Genomic DNA, 23,193 nt, shown 5'->3' on the forward strand with positions numbered 1-23,193 from the left:
CAAAGCTCGCCACAGCGCCTAGAGGCGATTCAGTTCGCATTGTGTGCTATACAAGTATTTCATTCATTCATTCATTCACCAGGCGCCTGAATTGCAGTGGCGGGGGGTGTATTTTTGAAGCACCTGATTAGAGCCAGGGGCTCTAATAGACTTTAAAATAGGGTGGACTCGGAGCACAGAGCTTGCGCTCGGAGCCCACCCAGATGTGTTAGTAAAGCAAATAATTACTCGCTTTTCTAACACTGAACCGCCTCTCCGCCAATCAGAAAGTGCGGGTCTAATATCTGTCACCTGATTGACTGCTATTGGACGCCTAGCAGGTAGAAAGAAGAGACGCATGGAGGACACAGCTCACCGATGCCCGTCCCACAGCTCGCCGCCGTCACCTGCTGCCCGACCCGTCACCAAGATGTGGTAAGTGCTGGTCAGACAGCGAGCGTGGGGGGGGGAGGTGGGGTCACAGTGGCTGCATTTGATGGGCACAGTGGTTGCATTTGATGGGCACAGTGGTTGCATTTGATGGGCACAGTGGTTGCATTTGATGGGCAAAGTGGCTGCAATTGATGGGCACAGTGGCTGCAACTGATGGGCACAGTGGCTTCAATTAATGGCACAGCGAGGCTGCATTTGATGGCACAGTGAGGCTGCTATTGATGTGTTTTTTTCCCAGTATTTTTCAGTTTGTTTGCCACCCCCCCCCCTCAAAAATGTTGCGCACCAGCCGCCACTGGTGTGTGCAGTACCCAAGGTACGAAGTTACTCCTTAAGCTTCTTCGTTCTGCATGTGTTGCATTCTGAAGGACAGGCTGAACCCCTGCCCACTCCACCAGTCAATGTACCTTTGTTACATCTCTCCCAGTAACAGAGCGCGAGGAGAAAAAAAAGAAAGCCAATAACCGGCTTCTGTTAAAGGGATATCACTACTGATAATCAGGGCATTGATTATCAGTGTCCTGATTATCAGTGCAGTCCCAACCGTTCTGCCAATTAGTGCTCACTAGAGCTGCCAATCAGTGACACCTATCAGTAGTGCCCATCAGCGCCCATCAGTGCTGCCTATCAGTGAAGGAGAAAAATTACTTGTTTTCAAAATTGTATAACAAAGTATGAAAAATGTTTTAAAATTTTCTGTCTTTTTTTGTTTGTTTAGCAAAAAATAAAAAAACCTAGCTGTGATTAAATGCCATCAAAAGAAAACTCTATATGTGTGAAAAAAAACCGATAAGAATTTCATATGGGTACAGTGTTGCATGACCGCGCAATTGTTATTCAAAGTGTGGAAGCGCTGAAAGCTAAAAATTGGCTTGGGCGGGAAGGGGGTAAAAGTGCCCAGTAGGCAAGTGGTTAAACCCATGAGTGCTTTTTTTACCACTACTATTTCTTTATTATGTCTTTCGGGATGTACAAATTAAAAGATTTCAAAAATTGGATGAAAGATTTAGCACTGGGAAACGCTAGATACAGTAACGCCGTGTACACACCAGCAGGTTTTCCGTCGGAAAAATCTTGGATGGTTTTTCCAACGGAGTTCCGCTCAAGCTTGCCTTGCATACACACGGTCACACAAAAGTCCACCGAACATTCGACCATCAAGAACGCGGTGACGTACAACACTACGACGATCCGAGAAAATGAAGTTCAATGCTTCTGAGCATGCGTCGAATTGTTTCCGAGCATGCATAGGAATTTTGCGCGTCGAAATTGGTACAGACGATCGGAATTTCCGATCGAAAACTTTTTCCCACCGAAAAGTTGAGAACCTGCTCTCAATCTTTTGCTGGCGGGCATACGGCCAGCAAAAGCCTGATGGAGCCTACACACGGTCGCATTTTCCGACCAAAAGCTCTCATCGGTCTTTTGCTTGCCGAATTTCCGTTCGGTTGTAAGGGGCATTAGTAGTGCTTTTTTTTTTAATATAACTATATAGATCAGACCAAAATGAGGGAAAAATGAGGAGGAATGAGAGACAGAGGGACATTGCTCCAAATCAGGGACAGTTGGGAGCTATGCGACTAGGAGTACCTATATTTTGCGCTAGAGTATTTATGAAATTTCAGTGCATGAGGCCTTACTACACGGGCACACAACACACATGCAGACTATATACAGAGCATCCAGAAGGAATTCACAGCGCTTCACTTTTTCCACATTTTGTTATGTTACAGCCTTTTTCCAAAATTGAATAAATTCATTAATTTTCCTCAAAATTCTACAAACAATCCCCCATAATGACAACATGAAAGAAGTTTGAAAGCTTTGCAAATTTATCAAAAATAAAAAACAAAAAAATCCCATGTACATAAGTATTGAGCTCCGGTGCCTCCTGTTTCCACTGATCATCCTTGAGATGTTTCTACAACTTGTTTGGAATCCACCTGTGGTAAATTCAGTTGATTGGACATGATTTGGAAAGGCACACACCTGTCTATATAAGGTCCCACAGTTATCAGTGCATGTCAGAGCACAAACCAAACCATGAAGTCCAAGGAATTGTCTGTAGACCTCCGAGACAGGATTGTATGGAGGCACAGATCTGGGGAAGGGTACAGAAACATTTCTGCAGCATTGAAGGTCCCATTGAGCACAGTGGCCTCCATCATCCGTAAATGGAAGAAGTTTTGAACCACCAGGACTCTTCCTAGAGCGGGCCGCCCAGCCAAACTGAGGGATCGGGGGAGAAGGGTCTAAAGCCGCGTACACACGGGGCGGACTGTCTGGCCAACTTAGTCCGTCAGACAATCCGACGGACAGTCCGTCATACTTTCAAATGAACGGACTTGACCACACACACCATTTTTTGAGCGGACTAATACGGCGTACTAAGTCCGCCATACTATCCGCCCTACTTTTGAAATGAACGGACTCGCCCACACACGCGGAGGAAAGTCCGCTCATTTCGAGCGAGTCTCCAGGTAGGTGGGGCCCGCGAAGGAGACGTCGCTGACCCCGCCGCCTGGAATGGACTTAAAGGGGAAACCCAACGCCAAAAAAAAATCGGCGTGGGGGTCCCCCCCAAGTCCACAACAGACCCTTGTCCGAGCACGCTACCCGGCCGGCCAGGAAAGGGGGGCGAGCGAGCGCCCCCCCTCCTGAGCCGTACCCGGCCGCGTGCCCTCAACATGGGGGGGTGCCTTGGGGAAGGGGGGGCCACGCAGCTCCCCCACCCCAAAGCACCTTGTCCCCATGTTGATGAGGACAAGGGCCTCTTCCCGACAACCCTGGCCGTTGGTTGTCGGGGTCTGCGGGCGGGGGGCTTATCGGAATCCGGGAGCCCCCTTTAATAAGGGGGCCCCCGGATACCGGCCCCCCACCCTATGTGAATGAGTATGGGGTACAATGTACCCCTACCCATTCACCTGTAAAACAAAAGTACAAAAAAAAACACAACACACGAGATAAAATACTTTATTGCACAGCTCCGGGGGTCTTCCGTCTTTGGGGGTCTTCTCGCCGGACTCCTCCGCTATCTTCTTGTAGCTCTTTTACTAGCGGAGGAGTCCGGCTTTCTTCCTCGCCGCCGGCCTCTTCTCCCGACTTCGGGGGTCTTGTCCCCCTCTTCGGTTCTTCTGCCGGGCCACCGCTCCTTCTTATAGCTCTTTTACAGGCGGTGGCCCGGTCTTCTGTCGCCGCCGTCGCCGCCCCCGCCTTCCGTTCTTCTTCTTCTTCTCCAGGAGATGTTGCCTCGACGATCTCTCCGGCCGGAATGCCAGGGACGCACTGCGCGGCCACTTATATAGGGACAAGGGGCGGTGTCACATGGCTTTATGTCACATGGGTTGGTCACATGGGTTGATGTCACATGGGGACTATGACATCGTAAGGGGGCGGGGTCACCATGTGACACCAACCCATGTGACATAAAGCCATGTGACACCGCCCCTTGTCCCTATATAAGTGGCCGCGCAGTGCGTCCCTGGCATTCCGGCCGGAGAGATCGTCGAGGCAACATCTGAAGAAGAAGAAGAAGAAGAAGAAGAAGAAGAACGGAAGGCGGTGGCGGCGGCGACGGCGGCGTCAGAAGACCGGGCCATAAAGGCACCTGAAGGACTCTCAGACCATGAAAAACAAAATTCTCTGGTCTGATAAAACAAAGATTGAACTCTTTGGCCTGAATGGCAAACGTCATGTCTGTAGGAAACCAGGCACCGCTCATCACCTGGCCAATATAATCCCTACAGTGAAGCATGGTGGTGGCAGCATCATGCTGTGCGGATGTTTTTCAGAGGCAGGAACTGGAAGACTAGTCAGGATCGAGGGAAAGATGAATGCAGCAATGTACAGAGACATCCTTGGTGAAAACTTGCCCCAGAGCACTCTGGATCTCAGACTGGTGCAAAGGTTCATCTTCCAACAGGACAACGACCCTAAGCACACAGCCAAGATAACAAAGGAGTGGCTACAGGACAACTCTGTGAATGTCCTTGAGTGGTCCAGCCAGAGCCCAGACTTGAACCCAAATGAACATCTCTGCTGATGGAGCTTGAAAGGTCTTGCAAAGAAGAATGGGAGAAACTGCCCAAAAAATAGGTGTGCCGAGCTTGTAGCATCAGGCCGTGTACACACGCGCGGACTGTTCGCCCAACTTTGTCCGTCCAACAGTTTCGGCAAACAGTCCGCTCAAACTTAGCATGGACGGACATGGCCACACACGACGGACGAACAGTTTGCTGAAACCGTGCGCGATGACGTGAACGGCACGTACGACGGGACGAAAAATACGACGTCCTATACACTGCATTATAGCTTTCGGCATGAAAATCCTTTCTGAGCATGCACGCAACTTTGTTTGACGAACAAGCCTACACACGAGCGGACTGTTCGCTGAAACAAGGTTTCAGCGGACAGTTTTACGGAATTTCCGAAAAACCTTGTCCGTCAAACTGTCCGCTGAAACTGTCCGCTGAAAGCCCACACACGAGCGGACTGTCCGCCCAAACACTGTTCAGCGGACAAAGTTGGGCGAACAGTCCGCGCGTGTGTACGCGACCTCATACTCAAAAAGACTTGAGGCTGTAATTGGTGCCAAAGGAGCTTCACCAAAGTATTGAGCAAAGGCTGTGATACTTATGTGATTTTTTTTCATTTTTTTTTTTTTTTAAATAAATTTGCAAAGATTTCAAACAAACTTTTTTCACGTTGTCATTATGGGGTATTGTTTGTAGAATTTTGAGGAAAATAATGAATTTAATACATTTTGGAAAAAGAGAAACACTGTGAATACTTTCCTGGATGCCCTGTAAACCGAAAATCTTTCTTACAACAAGGCTGAGACGCCAGCATTACTGTATACCCTCCAATAGAGGGATGAAGTTCCCGGCATTCTTCTGCGGCGGTGAGGCAGTTAATGTTCCTGGCAGAGATCACACCGGTGATGTGGGAACGGCGCTCGCCTGGCACAGCTGTCATTTGACTTGTACAACCTCCAGGTCTTTAGAAGATCAGAGGCGTTTCATCTGGGATGTCAGAGTTCAGCTTCAAAGCCTTTGATGTCTCCTCTTATTAAAGTTTAACTGGGAGCAGATGTATAGGCGTCCCTCTGTACCCATTCATACACGGGCCCCTCACCGGCAACGTTCCTCTACTGCTGGGCTCTTCTTTTTCCCATGCCAGTCACCAAAGAAGACATTGCAAAAGTTGTGCCAGGACGGCGCAGCCTGCGGCTCTCTGCCTGTTGTTGACTTACACCTCTCAGCATGAGCTGCAATATGGAACAGCTGGAGAGTCGCTCATGGCCAGACCTCCATCTCCATAAATATGGAGAGTCTAACCGGATAACCAAGAAAATCCACCATCGGTGATGCACAAAGTTCCATCACACATCTATCTGGGATATCTAGATCACTGACATTTAATTTAAAGTCCTTAACCCTTTAAAGGGTATCTCCACTTTCGCGAGGAAACAAAAAATGGCAAAAAACAAATATTAATATAGCGTATACAGTACAATTGCGACACAAGTCATATTGTAATTGAATGTTAATAAAATTACCTTTCTTTTTATTCATGCAGCGCTGTCATTTTCTGTAAAATGCAATATGGCGACCTGGAGGCGTTCTGTACACCAATAGTATACTGACCCACCCCCTGAGAAATGTCATTTCCTGCTTGTGTGATTGGCTCACCGCTTTTCCCAGAAGTCTGCACTAAGATACATGACAGATTTTGGTAGACATGCACAATTCGTTTCGTTCCGAATTAACGAAAAACATGTTTTTCCAAATATTTTGAAATTCAGAAAATCGAAAAACCCGAAAGTCTGAAATAATAACTAACTAATAATAACCAACTAATAAAATTATAGGTATTGAAATCTTCTTTCAAATTTGGTTGTTAGTGAACGTAACGAATACGAATTTAATTGAAGTTACGAATTATCTGAAAAATAACGAATGCCGCATCTAAACGAATGGAACGTAATGAATTAATAATAATAAATGCATACAAGAAAAAATTGTGGTCAATGGGACTTGTCATAAAAAATACATATATAAATAAAATTAAAATTAAAAATGTATAATGTTTATTGAACAGAATAAAACAAGACATAATCATCTATGATGCAATATCAAAAAGGTAAAGTTGATAAAAGGCTGACATCTAAGAGGCATATCAATAAGGCTGCTTTTACACTGGGGCGGGAGCGGCGTCGGCGGTAAAGCGCCGCTATTTTTAGCGGCGCTTTACCGTCGTTTTAGCGGCGGTCTGCGGGCGCTAGCGGGGTGGTTTTAACCCCCGCTAGTGGCCGAAAAAGGGTTAAACCCGCCCGCAAAGCGCCGCTGCAGCGGCGCTTTGCCGGCGGTATTGCCGCGGTGTCCCATTGATTTCAATGGGTAGGAGCGGTATAGGAGCGGTGAATACACCGCTCCTTCACCGCTCCAAAGATGCGGCTAGCAGGACTTTTTTCACCGTCCTGCCAGCGCATCGCTCCAGTGTGAAAGCCCTCCGGCTTTCACACTGGAGGGAAAGGGGCCGGTTTTTTTCAGGCGCTACACAGGCGCTATTTTTAGCGCTGTAACGCCTGAATACCGCCCCAGTGTGAAAGCAGCCTAAGGGTCATCCAGTACAGGTACATGGGTATATGCATACATATTAACATGATAAGCATAAAATATGAAAGCCAAAGGGTGTCACACACCTGGTTATTGAGCCCGATATGCAGAGAGAGGCCTCCCTTACAGTCCTGACTCGCGGCCCCTGGTAGGGCTGACAGGAGGCACAGCAGTGCAGGACAGCACGAGTGCCTGGCAGAAACAACAGCTGGTATGCAGGTCTGGTGCTCCGGACATAGCTGGGACAGCAGGAACAGCAGGTGGAATACAGCAGACTGGAAGCTGAAGCTGGAAGGCAGGCACTCACAGGATTCGGATGGATGGTCCCAAGGATTGAGACACAGGAAGGTCAGGCAGGCCGGGTCATACACTGGAGAGCAGTACTGGAACAGGTGCAGAAGGCAGAAGGAAGGTGACTAAGCAAGCCGGGTCGGTAACAGACTGGTTCAGATAAGACAAAGGATCAGGCAGGAGAGAGGTCGTGGCCAAGCCGGGGTCAGATGCAGGCGGGTGGCAAGAATAGTCACAAGGCAAGCAGATAGTCTCAGGAACGGATCAGGAACACATGAAACTCTCAGGGAATGCTGTAGATCAGGCAGCAAGATTCCTCTGTCATGACAGGGTTTAAATATCGCTTCTGGCGCCAATGGCCGTGCACACGTGTGCGCATGCACAGGCATATGCGCACGGACGCACATGGAACTGTTGCTCTCGGCAAGCCTTTCCTGACAAAAGGTCTCTTGACGTCTAATAAAACTTGATGCGTTTCGTGGGGCTTTAAAGGTAAATTAAAAAATCTGGGGTCTTTTTGACCCCAGATCTCTCAATAAAGATAGAGATCACATAAATATTCATATCCCCGCCGATCTCCGCTCCGCTAATTGTGAGCGGAGTGAGTGCTGCCGACATACAAAGCCGAGTGTACTTGGCTAGGCTTGGCTCCGCTCACAGTCAGAGAGGGGAGTGCGAGAGGAGCCAAGCCTAGCCGAGTACACTCGGCTTTGTATGTCGGCAGCGCTCATCTTCTCCCCTCAGCGGAGTGGAGATCGGCGCCAATTTTAAATAATCAGCCTGACACAGGGCTGCAATTACACTGGACAAGGCTGCAGATGGACACTGATAAGGCTGCATTAATGGGCATTTAAATGTAAGTTTTTTTCCTTAAATTTCCCTCCTAAAAGTTTTTTCTTTAAAATTCCCTCCTAAACTTGGGGTGCGTGTTATATGCCGGCTCACGTTATACGCTGATAAATACGGGTATATTAGGTTGCTTTTTGTATTTCATGTATGTACACTGAGATAAAATTCTAACATATTATGAGATAAGAGATGTTAATGTTAAGAGCAGATTCATTAAAAAACTCCTCAACCGATATTGGGAAAAATGTCATGGTTATAATATTCATCCTGGATAAACATGTTTTCAACTGGATCATAAATATATAGACAAATGTATGTTATGGATATAAACAAACAATCAGTACATAATAGACAACATTGTATATATACAGTATCTCACAAAAGTAAGTACGCCCCCTCACATTTTGGTAAATATTTTTATTCTATCTTTTCATGTGACAACACTGAAGAAATTACACTTTGGGGGTTATTTACAAAAGGCAAATCCACTTTGCGCTACAAGTGCAACAGTGTAAATTTGCTGTCCCCTCAAAATAACTCAACACACAGCCATTAATGTCTAAACCGCTGGCAACAAAAGTGAGTACACCCCCTAAGTGAAATTGTCCAAATTTGGCCCAAAGTGTCAATATTTTGTGTGGCCGCCATTATTTTCCAGCACTGCCTTAACCCTCTTGGGCATGGAGGTCACCAGAGCTTCACAGGTTGAGTCCTCTTCCACTCCTCAATGATGACATCACAGAGCTGGTGGATGTTGGAGACCTTGCGCTCCTCCACCTTCTGTTTGAGGCCCCACATATGCTCAATAGGGTTTAGGTCTCAAGAAATGCTTGGCCAGTCCATCACCTTTACCCTCAGCTCCTTTAGCAAGGCAGTGGTCGTCTTGGAGGTGTGTTTTGGGTCGTTATGTTGGAATACTGCCCTGCGGCCCAGTCTCCGAAGGGAGGGGATCATGCTCTGCTTCAGTATGTCACAGTACATGTTGGCATTCATGGTTCCCTCAATGAACTGTAGCTCCCCAGTGCCGGCAGCACTCATGCAGCCCCAGACTATGACACTCCCACCACCATGCATGACTGTAGGCAAGACACACTTGTCTTTGTCCTCCTCACCTGGTTACCACCACACACGCTTGACACCTGTCACAGCTGGGCTTAGCCCTTCCTTCTCTGCACTGGCTGCTCAGCTGTCGACTAATTGCCAGCTCCTATCTCTTCACAGTTACTCAGCTGTTGATGATATCCTGCTCGTCAGTTCTGCCTACTTAAGCCGTTCAGCCCAGTGGATCTCTGCCTTCGCCTTGGTCAACATTACAGAGCCTACCTCCTGCATTCCTGTTTAAAGGCTTGCTTTGCTGACATCCCTTCTGGCTCAAGATCCTGCTTGTTGTTCCACTACATTGATCCTTGACTTCTGGCTTGGCTGACTATCCATTCTGGTTACTGAACTTTGGCTATGTTTTCATTACCTTTGTTCCTTTTACTTTTATTGTTAAACAAGTGTGATTTAACTGTACTTCTGTCTCGGTCTGATCTCATGGTTTCTGACTACACCATCTGAACCAAAGAAGTTTATCTTGGTCTCCTCAGACCACAGGACATGGTTCCAGTAATCCATGTCCTTAGTCTGCTTGTCTTCCACAAATTGTTTGCGGGCTTTCTTGTGCATCATCTTTAGAAGAGGCTTCCTTCTGGGATGACAGCCATGCAGACCAATTTGATGCAGCATGCTACGTATGGTCTGAGAACTGACAGGCTGACCCGCCACCCCTTCAACCTCTGCAGCAATGCTGGCAGCACTCATACCTCTATTTCCCAAAGACAACCTATATGATGCTGAGCACGTGCACTCAACTTCTTTGGTCAACCATGGCGAGGTCTGTTCTGAGTGGAACCTGCCCTGTTAAACCACTGTATGGTCTTGGCCACCGTGGTCTTCTTATAGCCTAGGCCATCTTTATGTAGAGCTACAATTCTTTTTTTCAGATCCTCAGAGAGTTCTTTGCCACAAGGTGCCATGTTGAACTTCCAGTAAACAGTATGAGAGAGTGAGAGCGATAAGACCAAATTTAACACTCCTGCTCCCCATTCACACCTGAGACCTTGTAACACTAATGAGTCACATGAAAATGGCTAATTGGGCCCAATTTGGACATTTTCACTTAGGGGTGTACTCACTTTTGTTGCCAGCGGTTTAGACATTAATGGCTGTGTTGAGTTATTTTGAGGGGACCGCAAATTTGCACTGTTATACAAGCTGTACACTCACTACTTTACATTGTAGACAAGTGTCATTTCTTCAGTGTTGTCACATGAAAAGATATAATAAAATATTTACAAAAATGTGAGGGGTGTACTCATGTTTGTGAGATATTGTACATAAGTACACAATAAGATATAAAAAAAAAAACATAATGGTAAGATCAATTTGCATCAACAAGCTCAACACGTTTTGTGGATTCGCTCCACTTCATTAAGAGCAGCTGAATGGGTACAAACAAAACTGCATAAACAACAATAAAATCTAACATGTAATTTTTAATATCAGCATGGAACAGCAGTGGCAGGGAAAAAAAGACACCAAATTGTGAGAATACCCTACCATGATTTTACTCACAGTTGACTCAAGAATCAATATGGGGAACCGTGAAATGGGGGTCCTCTGGGATTGTCTGCAAGGGAAGCTGTGGGATTACTGTCCATGCACTTAAAGCCTCACTTGAGAGTACCTCAAAAGAAGTATGTGTAGCACCCTGGGGTTTACAGGGATGCTCCTCACAAATTTACTTGCCAGGAGTAATCACCCTGGTTGATTGATTGTTACAGATCCATTGATTTCTCCCTAAGTTTGACCTTGTTGTAGTTTTCTCTTCTACCACTGGGAGGCAGGGCACTTGGTGGTACTAGATATGAGAAGAACAACGCAAGGTAAGGTTATGGGTATATGGGTTATCTCAGCCAATGGGCAGGGTTTTTCTTGGATTCCTTTGGCCTGCTGGGAGAGCTTATATATTCGGGTGGAGTCAAGTGATCTATGTTCTGTGCCACCTGGACGGCTGTCTGGGTGGATGTGTGTCATGTGCCCTGGACTGCTAGGCTGGAGATTGGGCCTACCCAGAAGCAAGAGAGCAGCACAGGGTTGGGATTACGGTTTAGAGTCCAACCAGAAGTGACGGTTCTGCCGACCAGAGAACCTGTCGCCAGGGGACCAACCACCTTATTACCAGGGACCACAGCGAGTAACTGAAGCAAGTACTGGAGCAGCATTCTCACCGAATGAGCACGGTAGAGAATCAGAAAACTTTGGACGGTGATCAAGTCAGGGATTCAACCAGAGGAGGTGACGCTTTTAGAGCAGCCTTGTGAGTCAAGCCAGGGACCGATCAGGCCAACAGGGGTGAAGCTTGAGAAATATATGGAGTACCAAGCTAAGGACCCCTCAGGGAAGTGGGGTAGACGTTTGAAGAAGATACCACCGCAAAGATTGGAGGAGCTCAAGGGATTCGGAGTCAGTGAATCAGAGGGTCTAGTAGGAGACCGGGAGCTCAGTGGTGAAGAACTACCAGGAGAAATTGTAGTGAAGCTGAAGGAACTGTTACGTTTGTGTTAGGAACTGATAAAGACTGTTGTCATAGGAGACAGCATTCCTGCACATTGTCTGAGAAATTTGGCTGTACGTTATGCGCACACCATATCTCCTGTGCTAATAAGCAAACATTCCGTCTAATGGAATAATGCAGCCTTAAATAACCCATGTCTAGTTTGCCCCTTTATAAGGCCACCTACTCGAGCAGGGGTTGCCCACAAAAGTTTGACAAGGTGTGGACCTGTTGGTTGGATGATACCACTACGGCAACCGATGTAGTGATTGACCCATAATCCTTCATTGAGGTCATAGTGGGCTGTTAGGCTGCCCAAATACTCCTATGCTATTTTATTCTGTACGTATAACACTTAGCACAACACCTCCTGCAATAACCTCTCCCCACATTGGGGGTTAGCTAGTTAACGTTGTATTGTTTTGACCTGTCCTGATGCGGCCGTTGCTGCATAAGTGACAGACCATATGTTAAGAGACTGTGTTCCTATGTGGCCTGTTGCCGCATTTAAAGGTTTGCCCCTGCGTGGGTACTGTTTGGCCCCTACGTGGGCAATTGTTGTGCTGATGAAAATTCAATAAAAACGATTTTATAAAAAAAAAAAAATAACCCATGTCTCCCCTGTTCCCCAGTAAGCATACATCAGCACCATCTCAGCTTCATCGTTCCTTCATCTGCTCTGCCGAGCAGAGAGACTCTTGGCTTTTTATTCACACACCAACAGGAAGCCACGAACAGCATGTGACCTGAACACAGGATATGACCAAATAAGGATATGACAACACAGAAACTCATGGCCCCAACAGCCAATCGCTTTCTCCATGCAAAATGACATCACAGGAAATGACACTAAAGGGGAGGGCATCCACAGGAGTGGGAGGGAGAAGTGTACATGTCTCATCCACTCGAGGCATGTAGACTGCCCCCCTCCACCTAGCCTAATATACGCACATCCACCATCTTTGTCAGCACGGATCCCACTCAGTACGGCTCAGAGTAACCAGTATCTAGTAAGTTCTACTTGTTCTTACAGACTTGAGAAGATCTGCGGGGACATTGCTACTGGTGTTGTCAATATACGGTACCAGTATATTAACAAGGCAGATAACGATGTCCTCTTATTAAAGCAGATATTATCCAAAAGGGATAGCGTAGCCACACAGAGATAAAATGTTTCTCTCGTTATGCCGACTTCGCTTCTCTAATGTGCATAGACATTTGAAGGCAACAGGTCCAGTGCATAACGCTTGATACTTACAAACCGGCAAAGGCCCACACACACAGAGAACACGTCTCCAAGCCCACGAGAAGGTTTTCATACTAACGGTTTTACCGCTGGTCCCGATTCAACACAAGCGCTCCTTGGTTAAATTAGACACAGGGAGACAGATGACAATCTATAAAACACATATCCTAGCATGAGTCCATACAATAAAAATTTCTACAACAGCATGCAGATGGAGCGCCTTGCTGGAGCCTTTCCTTTCACGACTGTCCATCCTATTGAAGTCTTGGAGTCTGCCAATTGAATCTGCAGCTCCCCAAGGATGTCCTGGCCCTGATATAAAGGTACAATATGTGCAGTGCTTAGAAATTTGTATTGCTACAAATTCATGTGTATAGGAACCAATGTATAGTGTGAAATAACCACAACAATAAAAATAAATAATCAAAACGGTGAAAAGTGATGTGGATATCACACACAATCTATGAGTCCATATGTTGTCATATAGAGGTTGGAAAAAAAAAGTGAATAATACAACAGTCCATAAATAACAGGAAAAGGTATTCCTCATGCCGTCAGTGTTGAAATGGAAAAAAAAATGACAAACCCACCACCGGTTGTGTGAAGGGACTCAAATAGGCATATGCTTAATGATTCGTGGTGTTAAACACCAATGTATAGGGCCTTTGCATCTATGCTTCAGATCAGGAGGGAAGATGGTCTATTTGTTCTAGGAATGACTCAGAGAAGAAGTCCTCAGGAGCAGCCAGCATATTGGACCAGGTCATCTCATGTAGTCAAAATGCTATAACCAAAAATGAAGATACTCCACATAGTGGAAATCCGTAAATACGTAGTCTAAAGAGACATCTGGGGTGATGTCTCTTTAGACGAAACGCAATCAAAACAAAAGCTCGGTGATTGTTTTTTTTCCTCCTCGCGCTGACAGCGGAGGAGAAAAAAAAAGCCGATCACCGGCTCATCTTAAAGGGACATCGGTCCCGAAATGGAAGAGGCAATTAATTATGCCTCATAATTGCCACCTATCAATGCCCACAAGGTTCACCTATCTATGCCCACAAGTGCCACCTATCAATGCCCACCAGTGGCGCCAATCAGTGCCACATAGAAGTGCTGCCTATCAGTTTAACCGATCAGTGCCCATCACTGCCACTCATCATTGCCCATCACTGCCACCTATCGGTGGCCATCACTGCTGCCTCATCAGCGTACATCAATGACGGACAAAAATTACCCGCTTTAAAATTTTATAACAAAAAATAAAAATCGCATAGGTGATCAAATACCACCAAAAGAAAGCTCTATTTGGGGGGAAACAATTATAAAAATTTCATTTGGGTACAGTGTTGTATGACCGCGCAATTGTCATTCAAATTGCATCGGCGGTGAAAGCTGAAAATTGGTCTGGATAGGAGGGGGGTTTATGTGCCCGGTAAGCAAGTGGTTAATGATTAATCGTGCAGCTCTACTCCTCATTTTCGATCATTTGTCCCATATTCTCATCGTGTGTGTACGAGAATTTATGCTGGGGGTCAAATCGACATTCATTTTTGACCACAGTGATGGGAAAATTCAAAAGCGCAGATTAGAAAACTTTTTCTCGATCAAACAAATTTCCGGACAGTGTATATGATTTTCGTTCAGAACTTTGCATTCATTTTTAAACTGAATGTTAAAATGAAATGAAATGTTGGAAACGACATTTCTCGATTCACCTCAAACTGTGTGCCCCGCCACATTTGCAGTTGTGCCGCGGGGAGCCTGGGAGCCGTCACTGTAGCAGCGGTCCGTCTGAGTGACCGTCAGACCCAGGGGCAGGGTGGGAGGATAGGCAGTCTGTGTTGGAGCGCAGAGGAAATGAAAACTCCCAGAGTCTTGGAGGCAGGGTGTACAAGGGAGTCGACTGGCTTGGGCTGCGGGGCTGGGCGCTGCCAGCAACTTTACCCCAGGACCAGGAGCAACACCCCCTAGAAGGCCATGGCATGCAAGGACCTGCTGAGTTGAGCTGCCAGGTGAGAGACCCTGACACCCCCACATCCCATCTCATCCCCCCATACACCCCATTTGTCCTGCTCTGTGATCAGTCTGCATTGATGGGCACTGGTGAGGCTGCATCTATGGATACTGGTGAGGCTGCATTGATGGTCACTGATGAGGCTGCATTTATGGGCACTGGTGAGGCTGCAATGATGGACACTGGTGAGGCTGCAATTATGGACACTGGTGAGGCTACATTTCTGGGCATTGGAGAGGGTGCATTTATGGGCACTGGTGAGGCTGCATTGATGGACACTGGTGGGGTTGCAGTGATGGACACACTGGTGTGGCTGCGTTTATAGACACTGGTGAGGCTGCATTTATGGGCACTGGTGAGGCTGCATTTATGGACACTGGTGAGGCTGCATTTCTGGGCATTGGAGAGGGTGCATTTATGGGCACTGGTGAGGCTGCATTGATGGACACTGGTGGGGTTGCAGTGATGGACACACTGGTGTGGCTGCGTTTATAGACACTGGTGAGGCTGCATTTATGGGCACTGGTGAGGCTGCATTTATGGACACTGGTGAGGCTGCATTTATGGACAATGGTGAGGCTGCATTTATGGACACTGGTGAGGCTGCATTGGTGGACACTGGTGAGGCTACGTTGATGGATACTGGTGAGGCTACGTTGATGGATACCGGTGAGGCTACGTTGATGGATACCGGTGAGGCTGCATTGATGGATACCGGTGAGGCTGCATTGATGGATACCGGTGAGGCTGCATTGATGGATACCGGTGAGGCTGCATTGATGGATACCAGTGAGGCTGCATTGATGGACACTGGTGAGGCTGAATTGATGGACACTGGTGAGACTACATTGATGGGCACTGGTGAGGTTGCATTGATGGACATTAGTGAGGCTGCATTGATGGACACTAGTGAGGCTGCATTGATGGACACTAGTGAGGCTGCATTGATGGACACTAGTGAGGCTGCATTGATGGACACTGGTGACGATGCATTGCAAATCTTTTCAGGTGTGCCACAAGATTTTTTGGATCTTTTTGGTACGCCGCAGGACAAAAAAGTTTGAAAAACACTGTGTTACAGTTACCCCAAACCCTGGAGGGTCAGACATGGTCCTCAGCTATCACTAGGGGGGGTCAGTTGGGAGAATGAGGTGCAGACATGGTCCTCAGCTATCACTAGGGGGGGTCAGTTGGGAGAATGAGGTGCAGACATGGTCCTCAGCTATCACTGGGGGGGTCAGTTGGGAGAATGAGGTGCAGACATGGTCCTCCGCTGTCACGGGGGGGTGGTCAGTTCAGGGAATGAGGTGCAGGCATGGTCCTCCGCTGTCACTAGGGGAGTCAGTTCAGGGAATGAGGTGCAGACATGGTCCTCCGCTGTCACTGGGGGGGTCAGTTCGGGGAATGAGGTGCAGGCATGGTCCTCCGCTGTCACTAGGGGAGTCAGTTCAGGGAATGAGGTGCAGACATGGTCCTCCGCTGTCACTGGGGGGGTCAGTTCGGGGAATGAGGTGCAGGCATGGTCCTCCGCTGTCACTAGGGGAGTCAGTTCAGGGAATGAGGTGCAGACATGGTCCTCCGCTGTCACTGGGGGGGTCAGTTCGGGGAATGAGGTGCAGGCATGGTCCTCCGCTGTCACTAGGGGAGTCAGTTCAGGGAATGAGGTGCAGACATGGTCCTCCGCTGTCACTAGGGGAGTCAGTTCAGGGAATGAGGTGCAGACATGGTCCTCCGCTGTCACTGGGGGGGGGTCAGTTCAGGGAATGAGGTGCAGACATGGTCCTCCGCTGTCACTAGGGGAGTCAGTTCAGGGAATGAGGTGCAGACATGGTCCTCCGCTGTCAGTAGGGGAGTCAGTTCAGGGAATGAGGTGCAGACATGGTCCTCCGCTGTCACGGGGGGGGGGGGGGGTGGTCAGTTCAGGGAATGAGGTGCAGACATGGTCCTCCGCTGTCACTAGGGGAGTCAGTTCAGGGAATGAGGTGCAGACATGGTCCTCCGCTGTCACTGGGGGGGTCAGTTCGGGGAATGAGGTGCAGACATGGTCCTCCGCTGTCACTAGGGGAGTCAGTTCAGGGAATGAGGTGCAGACATGGTCCTCCGCTGTCACTGGGGGGGTCAGTTCGGGGAATGAGGTGCAGACCTGGTCCTCCGCTGTCACTGGGGGGGTCAGTTCAGGGAATGAGGTGCAGACATGGTCCTCCGCTGTCACTGGGGGGGTCAGTTCGGGGAATGAGGTGCAGACCTGGTCCTCCGCTGTCACTGGGGGAGTCAGTTCGGGGAATGAGGTGCAGACCTGGTCCTCTGCTGTCACTGGGGGGGTCAGTTCGGGGAATGAGGTGCAGACATGGTCCTCCGCTGTCACTGGGGGGGTCAGTTCAGGGAATGAGGTGCAGACATGGTCTTCCGCTGTCACTGGGGGGGTCAGTTCGGGGAATGAGGTGCAGACATGGTCTTCCGCTGTCACTGGGGGGGGTCAGTTCGGGGAATGAGGTGCAGACATGGTCTTCCGCTGTCACTGGGGGGGGTCAGTTCGGGGAATGAGGTGCAGACATGGTCTTCCGCTGTCACTGGGGGGGGTCAGTTCGGGGAATGAGGTGCAGACATGGTCCTCCGCTGTCACTGGGGGGGTCAGTTCAGGGAATGAGGTGCAGACATTATGGATGGAGGATGTTTTTATATATGAAGGGTCTCACATAAAACAAGAAAGTGAAAAGAATGTTTTATTACAATGAAATGCTTTATAATACACGGTGACTACACTGAATGTCCTATGAGGGGTTCCAGCCATTAATCAGACTCTCAGGTTTCTCTGGGAGGGGGAGGGGCTCTGTCACCAGGGCAACGCTTTACTTTCACTTTACCACGCAGCTCTGCATGTGAGTGTTTCGCCTCAGAACTACAACTCCCAGACTGCTCCGTGGTGGGGGGCCCTCGTTGGGTCTGTCTTGGGCTGCCTGCAGCTCGCAACAGCCCGTATTCAAGTGTTAGAGAGTGACAGGCAGTGCTGGGGACAGCCGGACACAGAGAGGACACGTCACCTGTGAGGGGAATGAGAGAGATCAGAGTGTGAGGAGAGGAAGGAGAGGTGAGAGGGATCTCTATGGGATCCATATATTGTATATATTGTATGGGAGATCATGTAGGGGGGTGTATGGGGGGAGAATTACTAACAGATAAAATTGGAGAGTGCAGAATGTGGTGCAGCTCTGCAGAGTAACCAATCAGATTCCAGGTTTTATTGTCAAAGCTTTACTGAACAAACTGAAGCTGGAAGCTGATTGGCTGCCATGCAGAGCTGCACCAAATTTTGCACTCTCCAGATTTAGTAAATCTCATCCCAATGTGTATGGCATGGTTGTGATCTGTGGGAGATCGGCGGGGGGTCTATTGATTTGTGGGGATTGTCATGGCTACTGAAAGTGCTATTTCATCACTCGACCTCCGGAAGATTTACCCCCCCTTCATGATCAGACACTTCCGGGGCCTGGGGGCGCACACGCTCGCTGTGATCGGACACGTCTGGGGCCACACGCGCCTGCTGTGATCGGACACTTCCGGGGGTGCACGTGCTGCTGTGATCCGACACTTCCCGGGGTCTGTGGACGCACACGGCCGCTGTGATCGGACACTTGCGGGGTCTGGGGGGCGCGCGCGCCCGCTGTGATCGGACACTTGCGGGGTCTGGGGGGCGCGCGCGCCCGCTGTGATCGGACACTTGCGGGGTCTGGAGGCGCACGCGCCCGCTGTGATCGGACACTTGCGGGGTCTGGGGGGCGCACGCGCCCGCTGTGATCGGACACTTGCGGGGTCTGGGGGCGCACGCGCCCGCTGTGATCGGACACTTGCGGGGTCTGGGGGGCGCGCGCGCCCGCTGTGATCGGACACTTGCGGGGTCTGGAGGCGCACGCGCCCGCTGTGATCGGACACTTGCGGGGTCTGGGGGGCGCGCGCGCCCGCTGTGATCGGACACTTGCGGGGTCTGGAGGCGCACGCGCCCGCTGTGATCGGACACTTGCGGGGTCTGGGGGGCGCACGCGCCCGCTGTGATCGGACACTTGCGGGGTCTGGGGGGCGCACGCGCCCGCTGTGATCGGACACTTGCGGGGTCTGGGGGCGCACGCGCCCGCTGTGATCAGACACTTGCGGGGTCTGGGGGGCGCGCGCGCCCGCTGTGATCAGACACTTGCGGGGTCTGGGGGCGCGTGCGCCCGCTGTGATCAGACACTTGCGGGGTCTGGGGGGCGCGTGCGCCCGCTGTGATCAGACACTTGCGGGGTCTGGGGGCGCGTGCGCCCGCTGTGATCAGACACTTGCGGGGTCTGGGGGGCGCGTGCGCCCGCTGTGATCAGACACTTGCGGGGTCTGGGGGCGCACGCGCCCGCTGTGATCGGACACTTGCGGGGTCTGGGGGGCGCGTGCGCCCGCTGTGATCGGACACTTGCGGGGTCTGGGGGGCGCGTGCGCCCGCTGTGATCGGACACTTGCGGGGTCTGGGGGGCGCGTGCGCCCGCTGTGATCGAACACTTGCGGGGTCTGGGGGGCGCGTGCGCCCGCTGTGATCGGACACTTGCGGGGTCTGGGGGGCGCACGCGCCCGCTGTGATCGGACACTTGCGGGGTCTGGGGGCGCACGCGCCCGCTGTGATCAGACACTTGCGGGGTCTGGGGGGCGCGCGCGCCCGCTGTGATCAGACACTTGCGGGGTCTGGGGGCGCACGCGCCCGCTGTGATCAGACACTTACGGGGTCTGGGGGGCGCGAGGGCCCGCTGTGATCAGACACTTGCGGGGTCTGGGGGGGCGCACGCGCCCGCTGTGATCGGACACTTGCGGGGTCTGGGGGGGCACACGCGCCCGCTGTGATCGGACACTTGCGGGGGTCTGGGGGCGCACGCGTCCGCTGTGATCGGACACTTGCGGGGTCTGGGGGGGCGCACGCGCCCGCTGTGATCGGAGGCTTCCGGGCTTTGGGGCCCCACGCGCCCGCTGTGATCGGACACTTGCGGGGGTCTGGGGGCGCACGCGTCCGCTGTGATCGGACACTTCCGGGGTCTGGGGGCGCACGCGCCCACTGTGATCGGACACATCCAGGGTCTGGGGGTGCATGCGCCCGCTGTGCTTGACACAGCGGGAGCCAATCAGCGGGACCCGCCAATTGTTCAGGAGAAAGACAGACTATGTAAACAAGGCAGATCGGCGTTCTGTGAGAGGGGAATGCACTGATCCTTTACCAAAAATATGTAGAAGAATACATATTGTCCTAAACTGATAAAAAAAAAAAAAAAAAAAGTTGAAAAAAAAATGGGGATATTTATTATAGCAAAAAGTACAAAATATTGTTTTTTTTTTTTTTTTCAAAATTGTCACTCTTGTTTTTGTTTATAGCGCAAAAAATAAAAACCGCAGAGGTGATCAAATACCACCAAAAGAAAGCTCTATTTTTGGGAAAAAAAGGACGTCAATTTTGTTTGGGTACAACGTCGCACGACCGCGCAATTGTCAGTTAAAGCGACGCAGTGCCGTATCCCAAGAAGTACTCTGGTCAGAAAGGGGGGTAAAATCTTCCCGGGCTGAAGTGGTTAAATAAGGTCTATCATGATATATATTTTGTTACTGTTCAGTCCCCTATGGGACAAAGTTCATGTGGTACTTTGTCCCATATTGCCAGGTGCTACCTAAACCTAGCTATGCGATCCGAACTGCACCCCCTCCCCCTCCCCTTCCTGTCACGGCTGATCTGACAACAGCTAGGAAGGAGACGGACTTTTCATAAAGGCGGTTTGTCTGGGCCCTGAGCACTTTCCTGAGACAAGAAGTGGCAAGAGGAATGCAGAGCCCTTCATGTTCTCCGTCCCTGTGCATTCCTCTTGCCGCTGCTTGTCTCAGGAAGGTGCTCAGTGCCGAGACTAGTGGCCATTATCAAATGTCCGTCTCCTTCCCGGTTGTTGCTGGATCGGCTGAGGCAGGAAGAGGGCAGTTCGGACCTCCATAGCTAGGGGGTGGGCAACGTGGTACAAAGTACTAAATGTACGTTATCCCATAGGGCACAGAAGAATTGCAAGGGTAGACGTTTTCCAAGCTCTCCTGTCCTTTGCTTCTTTAGCGATCACTGTTGGTGTGAAGCCCCTTCTTGTCATTTTGTGTTTCTCTTTTTGCAGGGACGCCTGTGGCTGGGATAAAGCGATGGTGGAGCACGTTATCGCCAGGGACCCACTAGCGGCGGATTTGAAACTTAGCCTCTTCATGTCTGCCCTTAGGAGCTATAAAAGAGACTCGGTGCTAAGGCCGTTCCCTCCGTTCTATGCCAGCGACCAGTACAAGGATTTCGATGCCCTGGTAGGAAACAACAACTGAAATGAATTCCTATTATTTCCCCGAGATCTCCGCTTTATCGCAGATGTTTTATTTCTGTTCAGTTCCAAATCTTTTCCAAAAACATTTTGTCAATATGCCCACAAACTACAGCGCTATCCACAACCTGAAAATTGGGAAAAGGTTAAATAAATTGAAAATGTATAAAAGTGAATACATTAAAGACCACAATATGTATAGACACTATATTACCAAAAGTATTGGGACACCTGCCTTTAATGGCATCCCAGTCTTAGTCCGTAGGGTTCAATATTGAGTTGGCCCACCCTTTGCAGCTATAACAGCTTCAACTCTTCTGGGAAGGCCATCCACAAGGTTTAGGAGTGTGTCTATGGGAATGTTTGACCATTCTTCCAGAAGTGTATTTGTGAGGTCAGGCACTGATCTTGGATGAGGTGGTCTGGCTTGCAGTCTCCGCTCTTATTCAACCCCAAGGTGTTCTATTGGGTTGAGATCAGGACTCTGTGCAGGCCAGTCAAGTTCCTCCAACCCAAACTCACTCATCCATGTTTTTATGGACCTTGCTTTGTGCACTGGTCCAAACCATTTAGTGGGGGGGGGGGATTATGGAGTGGGGTTGTTTTTCAGGAGTTGGGCTTGGTCCCTTAGTTCCAGTGAAGGGAACCCTTGAAGGGACACTAAAGGTTCCCTTTTTTTTTTTCTTTTAAAATAACAAACATGTTATACTTACGTCCTCTGTGCAGTTTGTTTTGCACAGAGTGACCCCCCATCCTCCTCTTCTGTGGTCCCACCCTGCGCTCCTGGCTCCTCCCCGCCCCGTGACCAATCTGAGAAGCATTTTTCTTCGGGGGAACCTGTGCGGGTGCGCTTCCGTGTCCTGCTGCTGCGTCCATAGACACAGACAGCAGGACTCGGCACCACCCCACGGTGCCAACATCATTGAATTTGATTGACAGCAGTGGGATCTAATGGCTGCGCTGCTATCAATCTATCCAATTAGGAGCCGAGAAACCAGCCAGAGAAGGTGTGCGCATCTCCGGTGTGGGAAAGCATGGACTCAGGTGAGTAAACTGGGGGGGCTGGTGTACTACAATAGGTTTTTCACCTTAATGCATTGAGTTAAAAAACCGGGAGGGTTTACAACCCCTTTAAGGCGTCAGCATACCAAGACATTTTGGACAGTTTCATTCTCCCAACAGGTATTACTGCAAATGTTAGAGCAAAAACAATAGTTCTAGCACTAAACCTTCTTTGTAACTCTAAACTGGTAACCTGTAAACGTTTTTAAAGCGTCTGCCTATGGAGATTTTTAAGTAGCGAAGTTTGTCATCATTCCACATGCGTGTTCAGTTTTAAAGTGTGACGTTTTTGATATCTTCTTACTCGGAGTAACATTATTAGCACCATTATTTAAAAAGGGTCCAAAATACATCCCTGGGAATTACAGACCAGTTAGCCTAACATCAATAGTATGTAAGCTCTTGGAGGGGATGATAAGGGACTATATACACGATTTTAGTAATGAGAACGATATCATTAGCAGTAATCAGCATGGATTCATGAAGAATCGTTCTTGCCAAACCAATCTACTAACCTTCTATGAGGAGGTGAGTTGCCATCTAGATAAAGGAAGACCCGTAGACGTGGTATATCTGGATTTTGCAAAAGCAGTTGACACAGTTCCCCATAAATGTTTACCGTACAAAATAAGGTCCGTTGGCATGGACCATAGGGGGAGTACATGGATTGAAAACTGGCTACAAGGGCGAGTTCAGAGGGTGGTGATAAATGGGGAGTACTCGGAATGGTCAGG

The 23,193-nt window shown here is 49.4% G+C and overlaps 1 protein-coding gene across 1 annotated transcript in view; it reads left to right on the forward strand.

The window, feature by feature from the left end:
- The first annotated feature begins 18,004 nt into the window (after positions 1–18,004).
- The window catches only part of LOC143963371 (protein mono-ADP-ribosyltransferase PARP16-like), a 33,142-nt gene continuing 27,953 nt past the window's right edge, over positions 18,005–23,193 (forward strand). The window contains exons 1-2 of the mRNA XM_077472992.1: positions 18,005–18,135; positions 21,206–21,383. Coding sequence (XP_077329118.1) covers positions 21,231–21,383 — 153 coding nt within the window. The 5' untranslated portion in view covers positions 18,005–18,135; positions 21,206–21,230. The remainder of the gene's footprint in view (positions 18,136–21,205; positions 21,384–23,193) is intronic.

The sequence above is a fragment of the Lithobates pipiens genome, unplaced genomic scaffold (genome assembly GCF_037356315.1).
Source record: "Lithobates pipiens isolate NorthernLeopardFrog02 unplaced genomic scaffold, aLitPip1_a1.2 Scaffold_8, whole genome shotgun sequence".
Lineage (NCBI taxonomy): Eukaryota > Metazoa > Chordata > Amphibia > Anura > Ranidae > Lithobates > Lithobates pipiens.